Source organism: Triturus cristatus, chromosome 3_2, assembly GCF_964204655.1.
Source record: "Triturus cristatus chromosome 3_2, aTriCri1.1, whole genome shotgun sequence".
NCBI classification, from domain to species: domain Eukaryota; kingdom Metazoa; phylum Chordata; class Amphibia; order Caudata; family Salamandridae; genus Triturus; species Triturus cristatus.
In genome coordinates, this window is record NC_140584.1 from 700,220,696 (window position 1) to 700,240,296 (window position 19,601).

General features: G+C 42.6%; 1 protein-coding gene across 2 annotated transcripts in view; it reads left to right on the plus strand.

Moving 5' to 3' along the window:
* DNAH7 (dynein axonemal heavy chain 7) overlaps positions 1 to 19,601 on the plus strand; it is a 1,967,826-nt gene that overhangs the window by 1,017,437 nt on the left and 930,788 nt on the right. For both annotated transcript variants that reach the window (XM_085648764.1, XM_085648765.1), the window contains exons 42-43: positions 7,109 to 7,439; positions 12,215 to 12,561. In XM_085648764.1, the coding sequence (XP_085504890.1) occupies positions 7,109 to 7,439; positions 12,215 to 12,561 (678 nt within the window). The remainder of the gene's footprint in view (positions 1 to 7,108; positions 7,440 to 12,214; positions 12,562 to 19,601) is intronic.

Here is a 19,601-nt window from a genome sequence, read left to right on the forward strand (position 1 = left end):
AGGGGCTAATGGAAATCCATGCTTTCCCCCTCAGGTTTGCATTACACGCCTGCTGACACCCGGGCTGCGCCAGGTCTTGTTCGCCTCTCCTCCTGACACGGCAGAACCACACTGAGGCGCGAGTGACTGGACGCACCCAGAGGTAGCTCTCGTGTCCCTTGCCCTGCCATGTGTAAGACTTGTATCTGGTAGCCAGTGCTGGCCTGCCTGTCTGAGCGAACTTGGTTTCAGAGGGCCACAAATAATCACTGAGAGAAGAAAAGGAACGTCATTGATGGATGGTAGCAGAGGTGCAGTGAACGTGGGGGCACCTTGGTAGGGGCCCAGTAGGATGCACAAAGTGCTAGTGTTGTGAGGGAGGCTTGGTTGAGCCCACCCTTCTTGGTTTGTTGGCTCACCCCTCTGGCTCTTTGAACATCTCCTGAGGCTCTTGGTGCACTTCTACGGGGCCCGGCTGCTCGTGCTGCCATGGGCATGTGGCAAGCGGGCCGGCGCCAGGCATAACTCTGCAGTGCACTCCTGCTGTGATCATGGGGAAGGACAAACTCTAGGAACTGCATCCATCCTAGACCTGTATTGATCAGTATACCATTGGCTCTGGGACGAGTGGGTCTCGTGCGACAGATGAACAGGGACCAACGGAGGGTGACTTGGCTATGATTCTACAGACCTTAGAGGCATCTCAGGCTGCAGTTTAATCCACAAAAGGACGGCACAGGTTGATGTGGCGCTCCTTCGCCAGGATCTGTGAAATGCTACGGCCCAAATCACAAAGGTAGAGGGAAAGGATCTCCACCTTTGAAGAGGATATGTTGGATCTCAAGGTCAAAGTTGTGCACCTGCTCTCCCAAACAGCTAAATTGCACCTTCAAGCCGAGGATGCGGAAAATAGCTCTCAGCGCAATAATCTCAGGTTTGTGGTGTTTCCTGAGGGACTGGAGTCCGCTCAACTGGCCGAATTCCTCGAGCAGTGGATCAAATCATGGATGCAGGGTGAGAAATTCTCATCGTGGGTTGCAGTAGAACGCACCCACAGAGCGCTCACTCCCAGGCCGCCTCTTGGAGTATTACCCTGACCTGTGATTACCTGATTCCTCAATTTCGCAGATAGAAACAACATTCCAAGGGAAGCACGAGTGCACTCTGAACTCATGTGCCAAAGCACGAAAATCCTCCTCTTTCCGGATTACTTTAGGGAAGTTCAAATGAGATGACGATCTTATGGCTCAAAGTCCTCCACAAAAAACATGCTGGCACTAACGGTCACATACTATGGAGGGGACCACCACTCCACGTCCAAGAACACCATGGTTCTTTGTTTTTGTTTTAGTAATTTTGGGGTGACAGATGCTTCTGGAGGGAACTAAAGGGCGGGGTTGTTGAGGAAGAGGGTTTCTGTTAATGTTTTATTTTGGTTATTGTCTGTTTCTTATCTTTGCACGTGCCTGATACATCCCATCACAATGTCACAGATGCTCTTGCTGACCCACTATCATGGCAGCCCTGTGAGAGGTGCTGAACCCCACCAGATGACCCCCTTTGTAGGTGTCCTAGCATGCTTCCTACCTCCTCAAACATGTCTTGTCTGGACATGGCATCTTTCCACATTATGACATGGAATGTCAATGGTCTCTTGGACCATATAAAATGCTCTGTGGTATTGCATTATGCCCACCATTTCTTCCCCTAGATTATAACGTTGCAAGAAACATATTTAATGAGGTGCCATTGCTCAGTCCTCGCCTGTCAGGGATTTGATAGAGTTTACCATGCAGGCTAGGCCCTGGGCGCCCGGGGAGGGGTGATCCTGCTGCGGTGTGGGTTTCCTATGGTGTTCACCCAGTCATGGCAGAATCCCCAGAGACGATATATTGCCCTAACTGGGACACTGGAGAGTTGACCACTGAATCTCCTATGTCTGTATGCTCCACCTACCGCATTAGACTCCTTCCTAGGCATCCTCACACAGACACTAGGTAAACTCCCAAATGGGCACACATATGTTGGTGGTGACTTAAACGTGGTCTTGTACCCTGCTGCGGACTCCACTGGTGCTCTGTCAGAACACCAACATAGCGGCGCCTGACACCTATCCAATTGGGTCACTGCACTGGGCCTCTGCGATGTTTGTAGACTGTTCAATTTGAGGGGACAACAATACACACATTCTTCAGCTGCCCACCACACACTGGCAAACTCGGTAAAATCACTAGGAATCACCCTTGACCAAAAACTAACCATGACCAAACACATTAAGAACTCCACGAAGAGTGCCTTCCTCAAACTGAAGCTTCTCAACAAAATTAAACCCTCCCATGGACCTCAAACAAGCCACCCAATCACTGGTGTTGTCTAGACTGGACTATGGGAACGCAGTCCTCTCCGGTACAGCTCTCTCCCACTTAGCGCCACTTAAAACAACTCTCAATGCTGCTGCCAGAATGGTCACCGGAGTCAAAAAATATGACCACTTATTTCCCACACTCAGAGAATTAAAATGGCTCCCAGTGGAAATGCGTGCCAGCTTTAGAACTGCCTGCCTCACGCACAAAACCCTGCACACCGAAACCGGAATACCTGGCCTCCAAACTTAAGAAAGCCGGCCAGTCAAGAAACCTCAGGAGCTCCAACACCCTCTTACTCATCCCTTTGAAAACACTCAAACAAAAACTGCGGCACGTTCCTTCGCAGGAAATGTACCCAAAATCTGGAACTCTATTCCTGTTGATATCAGAACTATTCCCTCCTTTATAAAATTCAAAAGACTCCTAAAAGACCTCTACCTCAACCGTACCTTCCCGAACTGAAATCCGAAACACACAAGCCTCCACTCTGCAGCCACCAGGCAATGCTCCTCTACCTCTACCTAATCCCCGCTCCCTAACCCCCTCCTTGTGCACCGCCTCTCGGAGTAAGATTTAGCCCAAGACTTTGTGCACGCATTGAGACCACCTCTGGACCTCTCTACCTCAGTGACGCACTTCAGACGCACAGCACACGGGAACCTTTGATCACTCATGTTTACCTTTGTCTCTTTTATGTGATTTCTCTCCTATCTAATATAAAGCGCTCCGATACCTTCGGGTCTGGCCAGCGCTATATAAGACTGAATAAATAAAATAAACTTGCTCATATTGACATGATATTCATGCTCACTGCAGATTGCCTGTCTGTTTAACAGGTACAAATCATGGCACGTTTTCCGACCATGCCCTATACTCCTCATGACAAAGGCAGCAAACACTGGCCTCCGCCCTGTGTGGTGACTTAATGCGTGGTATTTCCATGACGATAAATACGCTCAAGTATTGGGAGATGGAATAAATGCGTACTTTCAAGTCAACGAAGGGCGACCTGCAAGGTCCCAATCAGGGGTCACGCCAAAAGTCTAGTCAGACACTGAGAGCAAGCCACACCTCTGCTTTGAGGCGCTGCTTCCCTCTAACCCCCAGGGGGATGTAAGCCTGCACTTGGAGTTGATTTGTGAGGAGATAAGTATTGTGTCTCTTGAGGCAGTGAAACAACTTTGTCGAGTGACTACTTCACAAGTATAGTTGGGGCGATAAGAATGGCAAATTGCTGTAAAGGCTTGCCTACCACCCAGTAGTTGGCAGGGTATACTCGAAATCATTGATCATCATGGCGAGATACAACATACCTCCTTGGCTACAGCCTAGACATTTGCCACCTATTACAGTCAATTGCATGCGGCAGTCCCGCGTCCCCTGGCTGAGAGGGCCTCTCCTCTACTGTAGGAGGTGCCCCTTCCCCAACTCTCGCTTGCTGAAAGGCAGGATTTGGACATGCCTGTCACAATTGAGGAAATTACAGGGGCTATTACAGCAATGACTTCCGGAAAGACCCCCGGCCACAGAGTTTTACGCCAAATATAAGGAACTCATTGCTCCACACCTATTAAAATTGAACAAAGACGCAAAGAAGGTTGACTCTGTCCCAGAAGACATTGATCAGACCACTATAATAGTGATACCTAAGACCCAACCCCCTTCGGTCTCTTGTGCAGAGTACCGTCCCATTATGCTTCTCAATGGAGAAAAAGTGTGGTTTCATACTGGTGCGGAGCACGTGGCACTGCCTACGCTATTTGCATGTGGCCGCACTGCCTACGGCAATTGCATGTAGCCCTCGCTTTTCGGCACTTATTGTCCCATCCGCTAGCCCTGCTACTCATAGATTTTGAGAATGCATTTGATATTGTGGATTGGGACTACCTTGCCCAGCTCCTGAGAAGAGGAGGGACTGGGCCCTGGTTCCAGTGACTTGTTCATGTACTCTACTCCAATTCCACAGCACAAGTACAATGGAGTAGTGTCAGACATTTTCCGCATCCACCAGGGGACCAGGCAAGGTTGTCCCCTGTACCCGCTTCTCTTCATGCTGGTAATTGAGCCATTATCTCGACTTATTAGATGTGATGCTCAAATTAGTGGATGGGTGTGGGACATGGACCATGAGGACCGTATAGCATTAAACGTGGACAACGTCCTTTTATACCTCTCTGACCCTGAGCATAGCGGCCCCCGCTGTCTTTGGATACGTCAGCTTTTTGCTGGAGCATTTGACCTCAACGTTAAGCTTAGCAAGTCAATATTGGTGCCTCTGTCACCCCCGCAAGACTGTTTGGCCTGGCAGACTACTATCCCGATACGCAGGCTGAGTTTCTGCTATCTAGGCATACAGGTGGCACTCCATCTGGCCCTGACGATTTCACTTAATATGATGCCCTTGGTCCAGAAAGTCAAGACCGATCTTCAGAAATAGCAATCCCTTCCACTGAACGTCCTGGGCAGGATAACCCTGTACAAAATGATCGTCCTCCCGAGATTCTTGTACTTTTTTCAGAACTTCCCACAATTGATACCCCTGCATTGGTTTCAGGAGATGGACACCCTGGCCATACACTTCTTATGGCACAGTGCGAGACCCAAATTGGCATACGCTAAATGTCAACGTGGCCCATATGATGGTAGTCTTGGCATGACAAACCTCTGCCTGTATTACCTAGCATCTCAAAGTTAATAGTCATTGGGAGATGTATGGTCTGGGACACATATGCACTCTTTTCAGGACCTTCAGTCCACATACAAACTGTCAAAGACTCAATTCCACAAATACCTTCAATTGTGCCACACACTACATACCCACATTGCACAAGGCACATCCCTACCAGAGTTTAGCCCCCTTTAGGCCAAAATCACGCTGGGTACCCTTGGAAAGGAACGTGTCTTTCAAATTTATCACACACTAATCACCAATGCCCCTGATGCTATTGAATTCCTTTGGGCGAGATGGGAGGAGTGGGTCGGCCCTCCAAAAATGATTGGAGAGACGCATTGATGGCCCAAATGGTCCAAATATATTACCTCCAGTCCACGTATCTTACTAAAGACCGTCTGCATAAAGCGGGCCTCCTTCAACATTCTAGATGTTTCTGATGCTTTCAACCCGCCACAGACTTTTATCACGTGGTCTGGGAATGCCCCATCATCCAAAGATTCTGGGAGGCAGTGGTTGCAGAACTCTCAACAGTACTAGTATGGGAGGTAAACCTTTCCCTGATATTACTGCTGCTGGGGGTATTGAAAGGTGCAGGGGGTACCAGGACAGATAGGGCCTTGCCGGGCACGGCCATCATGGTAGCCAAAAGAGACATAGCCACTCACTGGAAATCCACTGCTCCTTCATCAATCCTTCAGTGGCAGCGAGGGGTGGACTGGTGCGCTCAGCAGGAGAGGCCAGTGTATGAGGCTAGAGGCTGTCCTGCCTCATATAATATATATTATCATAAGATATGGGGCAAATAGTGGGGGGATGCAAGTCTGGATTGGCAGTCTTCATGATACTGAGGTTCTGCTTGACTGGCTGGCCTATGGGTCCTGTTGGATACATGTGATAACTGAGCAAGATGCCTTTAGCCATTTATTTATTGCAGATGTTGTAATGATTGATGTGATGTTCGAGTGTGCTACACTGTTATAAAACCCAATAAAGTTGTTCATTAAAAAGAACTGGTCCTTGGTTTGAACAGCATTTACGCTTATCGTACATAAAATTGATTTTACAGGTTTGATCCTGATAGGTCTTTTACAGCCTTTTACTTTTGGGAGGTTAATGATGTGGCTATCAGTGAGCGGTGTCTTCTCCGCATATTATTTAACCAGTAAGATTCAGTTGGTGGTGTTAGAAAGAAATGGTCCTTTACATTCTTTGCCTTTTTAGTCATCACCTTTATTGCCATGTTTATAAAGATTTTTTTATCTTCTCACTGATGTTGTTGTTGGAATTTCAATGTGGAAACGTTGGTTGTTGTAGACAAATTGTTGTTTACAATTGGTTGTCTTAGACAATGATTTACATTTGCTTTAACCACAGTTGTTTTAAATTGGCGCAGGTTATCATTCAACTACAAATACAGTATGCTAATAAGTGCATGAATTACATTACTTTAGTTTGCAACGCATCTACTCTATTTGGGCTACCTGTGTTTTAAGTAATCCAGATCTGAAACCCTGTCTTGGAAACACAGTGACAAACGCTTTGTCATTCCTCTGAGTCTGGCGTCTGCTCTGTGATCATGGTAGAATGTGAAAAACCTAGACTCCTGGTTCAACACGGAGCTCTTTTTAAGACAACAGATAGTTGCAACTGAAAAAAAACATTTTCCAAATAATAATGACTGAGGAGCTTTCCGCTACCTCTGTGTAACCAGATTATAAAAGTAACTAAAGATTTGGCGGTGTTTCACTTTGATGATTGAAATGTGATTATTATTATTAAATTTAGAGGGTTCAATAAGAGGAAGTTTGGCACTTCAAGAGCATCAACAAGGTCCACACCAGCCCTGCCCTAATTGTCAAAGCCTATATTCACTCCTCGTGGTTCAAACGATCAAATCCAACATTTACAGGCAAAGGGTTTCTTTTCTCACATTTACTACACGTCATAATATTTTGAAGTTGGGACTAAAAAAATGCAAGTTACATGAGGTAAATATATTTTAATGCACAACATGCCCTTGTCAAACCTTGCATTACATTTTTAAAGTGTGAAAACATAAAAATATTGTTTTTTCTTTTTTCTTTTTCAGTGAGGTCATGACAATGAAGCGAAGATATGAGGTTGGGTTGGATAAACTAGAGTATGCTTCTTCTCAGGTGGCCTCCATGCAGATCGAACTTGAGGCGTTGCAGCCACAACTTAAGGTGGCTAGCAAAGAAGTGGACGACATGATGATCATCATTGAGAGGGAGTCCATTGAAGTGGCGAAAACTGAAAAAATTGTCAAAGCCGATGAAGCTGCGGCAAACATCCAGGCAAATGCTGCAAAGGCCATCAAGGAGGAGTGTGACAATGACTTGGCTCAAGCCTTGCCAATTCTGGAAACTGCCCTTGCTGCTCTTGACACCCTTACTTCGCAGGTATGACAAACTGTGGTCCGGTATGACACACTGGGATGTTTGATTTATTGGAGCCTGTGGGGTTCTTATCTGGGGCTTAAATGCCCCACACATGTACATATGGTTATCACTCTCAGACGCATAGAGCTTGGAATGACAGGAAAAGACTTGAGCTCATGCTGTTGCACAAAATAATTAGAAACTTTGTCGGGGACTTTCAGGTACAGCACGATTTCTATAGTATGAAATTATAATTATTACCCACTGCTAATTTGTGAGTTAGCTCACCCATTTTTCTGCTCACACTACTGGTAGGCTGGTAGGCCTTTTAGCTGCATGGCGCTACTGTAATGTAGCAGAGGGGGTGTAAAGAGGATGAGTAGTTCAAGGATGAATGATTCCAAGATGCATGTTGCTATTTTCAGTCACCGACTGGTTAGAGGTAAGCTGTGGAGCAACCCTGGCGGTAATTGATGAGGGGGACCCAGCTCTCATCCTCCTGCAGACTGCCTGTGCTGTATCTGCATGGTAGCACAAGTGCAGCAACCCTTCCAGCTGCCTCTCCTTGATGGAATCCGATGCAGACCGCTAAAGAGTCACACATATAAAAATACAGTACAAGGGTTGCAAATATTCATTAGAAAAAAGTCAGGTACCCTTATAAAAGGCGGGCATCGAATTTTTGATCACATTCATTATTTCCTAAAAAATTTCAATAACTGCTATAAATCATCATTATACATATTTCTCACATTATTGGTATAAATACAACATATAAAAACAGTAAAGCAATTCAAATAATACTTTGCAATACAGTGGCATAAATGCAATTCCCGTTTGCTCAATGTAAGGCGTTTTTTACTCAGATTCAGAGGCATTACACTTTTACTTTCATTTCTTAGGCGAAGTGTAATCTATTAACTTGGGCTTCTAAAAATGACAGCCTATGTTTAGTGAAGACCCTTAATGCGAATGCAGGGGCCGTTTTATGTAGCAAACAGATAACTTGAAATCTAACCTTACAAAACAGCCTAGTCTTCATATATATGAATGAACATTTTGGTGTTAGAGTACAAAATGGGAGATGGTTTTGGAAGTCTTTTCTTAGAATGTTGCCAAGCGAGGATATTTAAACATGTATTTGTTCTAATAATGAATTCGTCTCAGCGTCTGCTCTTGACCCAGGGTTAATCCTATACTGGAGCAACTGCTTCCAGCAACTGCTTCCAGCTGCTGCTTAATGGTGCTGTTGAAGCTCCAGCCATGGATCTCTTCACATACAGAACACATACGTTCTCTAAAAGGAGAACTTCTGGATAAACTATATGCAGTCTACCAATAGACTATGCAGCCTACACAGAAGAGACTTGGGTACAACAAAGGAAGGCAAAGCTTCCTAGATAAACTACAGCATTACCAAGATGCTTTGCAGTCCATTCAGGAACTACTTACTTGCATCCAATGAGCACTCAATTTTCCTAAACCTAGTTATTGACAGTGTTACCCATAGCACTACTTTAGTACCTAAGATTAGCATTGGTGTCACCAAATGAAGGCACAACCTCCCCAAATACAAATACGACAGTCCTACCCAGAGAACTATGAATCCCAACCAATAGCAGCATGGGAGCAACCAAAAGAACAAGGCTTCCAGGTGAAGGAGCAGTACCAGTGATTATGTGGTCCACCCAGGCAGAAGCATTGTGGATATACCTAAAGGAAGATAAAGTGTCCCAAATAAACCACAGTACTGTCCTGACATTATGTACTCCACACAGGGGCAGCACGGATGTACCGTATGGAAGGGGCAGCATCTCCAAATCCAGGTACCACAGGAATACAGAGAGATGTGTGTGGTCCGCCCCAAATCTATGAAGTTCACCAAGGAACATCATAGGTGCAACCAATGAAATACACATTTTCTAAAATATAGTTGTAACAGTGTTACCTGTAGCATTTTGAAATCCTCCCAGGAGCGGCATGGGGCAACCAAAGAAAGGCTAGGTTTTCCAGAAAAACTACAGTATAACCATTAGATCATACAATTCATCCAGGAGCTCCATAGGTACAACCACAGAAATGTGCATCTTCTCACATAAATCTGAGTATTAATCAGAGACTATACATTTTATCTACAGTCCTGCTCTGGAGTTGTGAGCTGTTGGAGCTGCAAGTATTTGCAAGACATTTTCTATTAAGAACCTAGCTCTCCCCCAGGTGGGACCCAAGACCAACTCATACAAGTGAGTCTTCACCCTGTTGATGAATGCGAACTGACCTGGTTACTAGATGCTGCAAAAAGACCTGATCCAATCTGTATCTCTGGAGTGGGCCTCTACTCCTGCTCACGTTAGTTAGGCCATGGCTAGACAAAGCGTTGAAGCAGCAGCACCCTGCCAACACATCCCAAGATACTTGTGAATCAACAGTCAGAGGCTCGAGGGATTAGATGTTTCAGGTTTCCACACAATGGGACCAACAACCTGCCACTCGCTATCCAAAACAGAGCGAATATACAATTCTGCTAACACAACAGTTCAGTAAGCAAGGCTTCCCACCACATTTTAGGTACACCCTTAGCTTCTTATTAGTATCTACATTGATGTGCGTTTTACCACTGTTTATAACATGAATGCATTACTTTATGTGCAGCTTTAGCAAAACGACACCTGGTAGCAAATTGTTTTCTAGGAGTATAGATGTGCCCTCGCTACATTACACCTTATAAATATATTAATACAATTTGTTTACTGATATACCCCAGCCTTTCATTCAAAACACATGTGCATCCCAAGGTATGACCCCTAATCTGACCTTTTCATATAATTCACCATAAATCAGTGAATACTTGAAATTCACCCTATTCCTATTATTAAATTGACAGATTCCCATGGCCCCAATGTCCTGATGAAGACCTTTGTAGCCAGTTCCCCAGCCCTAAATTGCTTGGGCATAAAAAGAAGGATTTACACCATCAGATGTTTATGAGGTATCAGGCGCTTATATAGTTAGTGCATATAAGTGTACAACAACACAATTTTAGCCCCTCGGTGCATTCAATAGTGGAAAGTTACACCCTACTCCCCTTGGTACAATCATAAGATTAAATAACAATGCCTAACTTCATGAAGTACACACCATTTAAATCAACCAAAACATTCTAAACAAATAGTACAATGAACATGAGAGATTTCTTGTCTTGTCTTCTATTGTTGTGTTTTATTTTCTTCAATAGACCTTCCTTTAGCCAACAGGTGTTTCTTCGTCTTTGGGAGGTATCCCTACGACTCTGTCAGGGCTCATACAGTACAAATACCACCATTGCTATATGATATTTTGACACAATATACATATAGAGGATTACAGTACATGCTCATGTACGTTTTAAACTTCTTGGAGCACATGTCTTGGTTATCTTTACATAGTTGAGACCCATGCAAATGTGCCTCAAACAGTTTACACAAATCTGATCACAGATTGTCAAGACATTTGAGCGGTAGCATGTCCGTTATTAACAAAATCAAGGCATGCTACATTGTCAAAAAACAAGCAAAGGACGGCGGAACACCTGTAAGTTCCTTATATAAACACGTGAGTGCATCACCTAATTCATGTGTTATGCAAAAATTGGCACACGTGGATCAAGCCTCTTTCTTTCCTTATATTCTAATTGTCAATGTGGCAGGGCTTCTATCTGTAGTCATGATAGAAGATATTAGGGGCAACCCGTGATGCGAAATCACTATTTAAGAAGACATGCCTTGACTTTGTTAATAACGGACATGCTACGGCTCAAATGTCTTGAAAATCTGTGATCAGATTTGTGAGAGCTGTGTGAGCTGTTTGCAGCACATTCACATGGATCTCCACTATGTAAAGATAACCAAGACACGCATCAATTGTGATGGTGCTCCAAGAAGTTTAAAACTTCTATTGAAGAAAATAAAACATAGTAATAGAAGACAAAACAAGACATCTCTCATGTTCATTGTATTATTTGAATAGAATGTTTCGGTTGATTTAAATTGCATGTGCTTCATGAAGTTAGGCATTGTTGTAAAAAGAAGGATGACCACTTTTATTGCACATTTTGTGGATTTAGAGAGGACAATAATTTGCACCTTGTAGATAAATGCACATCATCTCTGTATTAATGCCCCCCTTCTAGTACTGCCTCATAAAGACTTTGATTATACAAGACCTTTAAACATATTGCTATCATTACCTTTTTGGTCTTTCACTTCCTTTCTCCTACCCACCCCGCATTGAGTCAAATTTTAACCATTAGGGTATACAAGCATACTATTTGATGAAAAAAAATACACACTTTCTCTACCACCAGAGTGCATCATGTCTTCATTTAAAGCACATGGAAACGTTTTGCATTCACAAGCACTATCTATTTGCATAGGAAATATATTTTTTAAACATTAAATTGTGCCGCTTGAATGCTTTTTGTGTACTTTTGTATAAATCGGTTTGATTCTTCACAATAAAGCCACAACTGATCCATGTATTTTTAGGAAAATACCTTCTCTGCTCAATCAATGGACAGAGTGGTTATCTTGTGTATTTATGCACCGTGTGAGAGCTAATTCACAGTACATATCAAGTCTTTGACAACTTATTCCACTGCTTTTCAATCTAATTCCCTTCAACATTGTATATCGTACGAATAATTATGTTTTAAACTATCTTTTACTGATTGTGACTAATTCTGAACACGTCAGAAGGTTGGCTCCAATATGAAAATTCTTAATATGGAATTTCTGAAAGGCTATTTATTTAACTTCCAGGACATATCATTGGTGAAATCTATGAAGAACCCCCCTGCAGGTGTAAAGCTCGTCATGGAAACCATATGCATCTTAAAAGGTGTGAAACCGGATAAGGTTCCAGACCCATCTGGTTCAGGAAAGAAAATTGAGGATTACTGGGGACCAGCAAAGAGAGTTTTGGGTGACATGAAATTTCTACAGTCACTTCATGAATATGACAAGGACAATATTCCTCCTGCGTACATGAGTATTATAAGGAAGCAGTACATCACCAATCCTGAGTTTGTGCCAGAAAAGATTCGAAATGCATCAACTGCAGCAGAGGGTCTTTGCAAATGGGTCATTGCAATGGATTCCTATGATAAGTAAGCAACCTTATAAAAGCATATTGTGTTTATTGTCAATCAGTGAAGTTAGAGCCAACTTAGATGAGATGTTGGTGCTGCACAATTTCTTGTGCCATCCAGTGCAGATTGCCTGCTATGATTGATCATGTCATTGAATTTGTATTTATTTAGAGTTTCCTCTGTTGCGTTATCAATCCGAAGGGTGTCAGTGCACTATATATTGAATAGTAAACATTTGAAGGATTGATATATTGAGTATGCACTTAACTATAATCAAACTATAGCATCTATAACTTTTAAATTAGAGAGATTAGTGTAGAAAGAGGGCAAAAACATATTAGATGCATGTGCGCCAAGCGGAGATCAAACAGAGAATTACACATTTAGTTCATGATATTGCATATTGCTGTAAACAGTTGTATTTAATTGCCAACAAAAAAAGAAAACCAAAATTATTCTCTTCTGACTTTAGAATTAAATGTCTCAAGTCTCGAACTATGGGTATGTGAGCAGTCCACTGTTTCTAGATACCCTTTATAATCCCAGCATGCAAACCATATTATGCCCTGTTTATCATTTACTATTCTTCACTGCACATTTGTGTACCTTCAAGCCAAACTTTGGCTTGAAGAGGAACTTGAAGAAATAAGATCATATCTCTCCTGCCATCAAAAACCTTCACTGGCTTCTAGTGGCACATTCAATAAACATTAAACTTCTGGTGATCCCAAAGTTGGAACCAAAGATCAAGCAAGGGAAATAACATCACACAAGCCTCTTTCCAATTAATTAAACTTGGGGGAAGTCAATCTTGGTGCAGTGCACACCACTTTGAGATTTGTTATATCCCTGTCTCATGAATCGTCCCTGGCTCACTTTGTTCAAGATAAAACTGAAAACAAAGTTCTTGAAAGAGGATTTCCCTTCCTCATAGACCCCTTGGAAATAAAGGCTCATGAACTGCAAAATGACCATTGCTGAAACCAGTATCTAATAAGCCATTAGGTCATTCATCAGCCAGTACATTGTTTGACCCTTACACTAAGGGAAGTAGATAGTTTTCAAGGACTATCCTTCATTCTTCAGCCATTCCTCTCACAGGGTAGTTCTAAAAAAATCACTTTATTGATACTAATAACAAGGAAGTAGCAAATATACCTCATTCTCAAAGTCCTTGTGCAGATTTTGCCCGATCAAATGTTGCAGAAATTGCCCTGAACAACAGGAGTTGTATTACATGAATATGGAGATTAGGACCTTCTAATTTTATGGAATTGTAATTCATGTGTTCCAGTTTTCCTTGTGTATGATGAAATGGAAGAATGCTGGTGCTATCAATTAAGTCAACCACACAAAGAATGTGATAATGTGTTGGACAAACCAGATACATTTAGAAGACAGTAGGGGATGTAGAAAAACACTATTGTATATTTTGGACGAGAAAGCCACTCCGACATGTGTGTCATGCTTCATCATAATTTAACTTGTCCCACCCTAAGAAGATGATACTCTCATGGTGGTCTTAACCTCAATGCGAGGGAGTTCAAGATAACCATTAATGGATAAATAAGGATACATAATACTGTTAAAACTGCAGCTGTGGCTACCCTAAGCAATTATCTGTATTAAAGGATGCACAGGGCATGATTAAAATTCATAAAAGGGATGAACAAAATGAGACTTTAAGTCTCAATCATCCTATTAGGCAGCAACATGTTTTAGCCTTTGCAACAACTGATGAAAAGTCTTGAGCTTTCAACAGAATGGACAAGATCCCTAAATCTACTACTAAATGTGTACATTTATAGACTAAGGTTAAGTCATACCCTGCAAGTCAAACTTTTATTCTATCACCGACAAGGATAGTAGGTAGACGATGTTTAACAGTGAACCTACTTTTTAACTATATCCACTGAAGCATGTATAATGTACACATAATAAATAGTCCCCTATTGTCTCATAACAAATTAGTGAAACACTTGTGAAGACACTGCAAATGTGAAGAAATTGTGAATTCACTTAGGTGTACCTACTTACCCTACCTGAGGGTTGAAATGACCACCTGGCCCGTACAGAATGGGACATCTTCTGTAGTCACACAGTTAGGAAAACAAAAGTTAACATGTATGACCAAAGATCCTAATACATTATTCTAGGCTTGGTAGATAGACAGTAGACCCAGTTGTCAGGAAATACTTGGGAATGCCGCATGGCTGTCTTCTGAAGATACATTGAAAAAGCACACTTGTTCAATAATCTGTGTTGTTGCATAATTGTATGTTAAGGTGGTATCTACTTGTTTTTATAATAATATATAAACACATTAAAAACATGCACCTTCTGGGTTAGGCAATTGTGCTTGAAAAAATTGCATGCAATACCCAAATGTTAATTCAGTCACTATCCCACCTAGATATTCGTGAACATCTTGGGAAATTAGGGTTCTAGCAATCATTAGTGGCATTAGGAGTGTGACAATAGTACTATTTTTACATATATCTACACATGCTATGCCCAGTTAAGCCCTTAAAGTATGGTTCTTAAGTGAGAAAACAGTGTGTCCCAACATCTCCATGCCTGCGTAGTACAGAGAGCGTGTTGCGTCATGATGTAGTGCATTTGGATACTAGGAAAATGTTGAGAGAGCAATTCTCACATAGAATTCCATGTTAAAATAAGGTTTTTAAGGCACTTAAAAGGTCCAAAGGGTACCAACAAAACCTGTGTGTCTACTTGCATTATAATACAGCACATTGTAATGAAAAGAAAGCTGTATGACTAGGAACATGTGGGTATTTTTACAGGAAACGCAAAACTTACTTTATCCTATTAAAGAAGTGGAAACAATAAACCACATGCCGAAGTTGGTTTTAAATGACAATAGACACACAAATGTCCGTCAACTGTTGTTTTTGCATTTAAATGACAATAACCTGGGTGATTAATCTAGCTGTTATACTTTAGTTGTGGATACTGAGAGCCCCATTATATAGGTGCTTTATACAGATCACAAAATACTTTCCAACTTAGTATTCATAACCAACCATGGTTGCTCAAAAAAATCATAATGGGCATCCTACTGTGTGGGGGCGTCCAGAATGTGTAGTCAGAGATTCTATGGCACAAAAAACTCCTGTCCGGAGAGGTGAGAGAGATTTTATGGGGACACAATACCATCTCCCTAAATTACACTGTTAGAAATTTGGTATTGGTTGAGGGGAGTAAAAACCTTACACAAGCAACTCAAGCAACAACCACAATCCTTGTCAGGGTGAACCACAAACGTCTTTAAATAAACCTGTGCTTAACTCTAATAGCTTGGCCCAAACGCAGTCAGGCTTAACTTAGAGGCAATGTGTAAAGTATTTTTGCAGCACACAGTAATAAAATGAAAACACAAGACAAGAAGAATCCCACACCATTTAGGGAAAAAAGAGAAAATTAAAATAAATAAAATGATACTAAAACAAAATAAATCCATTTGTTAGAACAGGAGTTATGAATTTTAAAATGTTTTTGTGTAAAATAGCACCTAAAAGATCAAAGCGCCAACCATATGTATCTGGCCAGGCCAGACCAGGGCAAAATCAAAAGTTAAGGCCAATCATGGTGCAGAGCAGTTCGGATACACAAGGTTGAGTGGGCCCGGTTTACTTAGCTGTGGACTTGGAAGACATTTCGGATAAAAGCCCAGGAGAACGTAGAGTTCACCAGGTCAAGGCAGCAGGCGTGTCCAAGGAGGAGGCGTTGTAGCTGGAGAGTGCTGGACAAGGTCTCAATGGAGCCGTCAACTATGGCAGGAAAAACCTCATAATATGAGAAGCTGGATTTCCGGGCTGATGAGGTCATTGTCGATGGGGAGCCTGTCACCATCGAGTCTGGTGAAGACTTACACAATGTTTTGGAAGTTGAAAACCTACAGCGTGACACAACTGCTAGCTGTAGCCGAAGAGGGCTCCACAAGACCAGATACCAGCGCTCCGAAAGTCCCGCAGAACAAGATTTGCTAATGCGGGGAAGAACGTAGTGGGAGGTACCGCAAGGTCAGACCGACCAAAGTTGCATCTTGAGTGGATCGGGTGGCAGGTAGGTCCCGGTCATCTGTTGTTTTTTTTTCAAGTCCCAAGTTTTAGGGTTAGGCAGGAGCAACACTTCAAACACAACTTTCAAGGATCCAGGACCTAGTTGGATTCCCTAGGGAGATTAGGAGTCACTTAGAGCACTTACAGACTTTTGATGATTTGGCGCTCTATAAATTAACATAACATAACACTTCTGCAGAGGCCAAGTGCAGGGTTTAAGGTCTCTGGATCTTGTTATGTCCCTGTAGCTCACATAGGAGGCCAAACAAATAGCCCTTGGAGTCACTCTGGTAGGCATGGGTTCAAAGAGATGGTCTTCTCTCCTTCAAACAGCAAGGCATGTCTCAAGCAGCAGGGCAGTCCTCTGAAGAACAAGGCAGGCCTCAAGCAGCAGGGCAATCCTTTGGGTTACAAGGCAGTCCTCTGAAGTCTTCTACAGGTCAAGGAGAGTACTAAAGAGGTGTTTCAGGAGGTCCAATATTTATACCTGGTGCAGCCTTTGAAGTGGGGTTGACATCCTGAATACCCTCACATTTGGTGACGAAAAGTTCTTCCCTTCTCTAGGCTTCCAATAGTCTAGGTTGACAAAAGACTGGTGCCAGGTTCCTTTGTGTGTTTGTGTGTTTACTGAAGGAAGTTATTTGAAATGTAATGGGGGCAGTGAACAGCCATGCCCACCCATCCTGGTAGGATTGGCCATCCTGCCAACACCTGGTCCCCTTTGACTCACTGTCTGGGAGGAATACAAAAAGGCCAACTGCCAAGCTATTCACATCCCTGTGACCCAGGCAATAGGCACCAAATGGTTACAACAAGAAAATGCCAAATTTCTAAAAGGAAACACAAGGAGATGATGGACGGAGCGCTGAAACTTTTCAGACGCTCACCCCGAGTCACAGATCTGGGTTGAATCCATCATTGTTCTTTAGCTCACTTCGCCACCCCAGTTCAGACCCAGCTATATGCAAACCAGTCTTGACCCTGTGCCGCATGGGAACAGTCCAGCCTGAACTGCCAAGACAGGTCTTCCAGGGACCGGAAACAAGCATCCTGAGACTGGTTTCGGAGCATCATCCCTCATAAGGCAGGCTAGCTTGAATCCAGTGGCACAGTGAGCACAGGACCCATGTCTGGGCCTACCTTTCCCACTTAGGGTGGCAAAGAAACAAATGATGGACGTCTCCGTTTGTTTTCCTAATTTCGAAAAGTGGCATTTTCAGAATTGTGGCCTTAAATCCGACTTTACCTTAGAGAGGATTTCAAATTACAATTCATTTGAGTCCAAACCTATCTGTTCCCAATTAAAACGCAGGAAATAATAAATGTAACTAGGGAACCCAATATTATCCACTGGGAAATAGGCCTTTCAGTAGTGAAAAGGAATTTAGGAGTTTTTCCCTACTAGGACATGTAAAACTTAATACACCTCTTACTTTTTTAATACAATGTACCTTGTCCTGTGGCTGTTTAGGGCCAACCTTAGGGGTGACTTATATATTTTAAAAAGGAAGGTTTAGTTCTAGAAAAAGGACTATTTTGCTAGGTCGAATTAGCAGTATTAAAACTGAAATACAGAGTACAGTGGCTGGCATGTTGTAAGGGTCTACTTAACTAGGTGGCACAATGGGTGATTCAATAACATTTAATTTACAGGCCCAAGGTACATGTAGTACCATATACTAGAGACTTATGAGGCAATTAAATATTCCAATCTGGGGAATGCCAGTTGGCCATGTTTTAAGGAGAGAGCACAAGCAGAGGTTAGCAGTGGTAAAGTGCACAGAACCCTAATGCCCACCAAACCGAAACTCAGAGAATGGAAGGAGTGAAGACAAATGGTGTGGGGGGAGACCGCACTAAGGATGACAGGTCTATGACACTATAAACATAAAAGGTATCCTACATATGTGTTATTAGACACCATACAAAAGTGTGAAGGATCTAGAGTAAGGGTAGCCCCAGAGGTCCCTCGTGGGTTTTTGTTAGATCCTCACCCACTCTATCAGTGGGTGAGAGTCTAAGTGTGGGCTCAAGCATGTTCCAGTGAGCACTTTCAATATTTTCTGCTGAGGTCTTAAAAGATTAAAATACCTTAAGGTCAACCAGGTATATGTGCCCTAGGTATGATAAAATCAGTGTATGGGTGTCTGTGGGATATAGCGTCGATACACTCTAAATTAAGTCAAAATGTTTCAGCCTGTGCATTAGTGGCCTCTGTGGGTCCAAGGTTTTCTTTTGCACAATTTGTAATGCCCCAGATACGTTCCCCAGATACGTATCACTAACTTTTGGGGCCAGGATATCCTCCTGCACAAATACATATAACATAACACTGCTGGTGAGGACAAATAACATGTAACACAAATTATGCACTAAGATTTATCCACCCTCTTTCATTGAAATATCTTGATCCCTGCAACATTTTGAAAATATGTGAAGAGATATTTTGTACAGTTGTTTCATGGAAGGATCGCACATGCATTTCATAGATAGACAAATAGTGTTGGCAAAACGTGTTGAAACCCTGCATAACCTAGAGCAAGATGTGAAAAGTGAGTTGATTGCTGATTCTAGGTTGAACTTGTATCCTTACTTTTTGTGGGATGCTTAAGAGTGTCATAAGAGTGTAATGAGAGGAAGTGGGGGGTCATTCTCCTATAGTCACAATCTGTTTTGTTGCGACCCATACATCAATATGAAAAGAAAGAGATAGATTGCGAATGTGGTTACTCATGTCTTCCTTGATAAAATCGGCATGATCATACCTTAAGTATGAAGTTTCTTCACCCAGCGGTAGTCATACACTTCCTTAAGGGCACCATGTCGTGATTGTGCACCTATTAAGCACCCTAATCTCCTCTTGTCTTGTCTATTTATTATGTGTATGTTAAGCATGCATCAGTGGATACAGTAAAGAAGTAGGGTCATTGTTAAACATCATCTACACACTATCCATAATGTTGAAAAGACAAAATA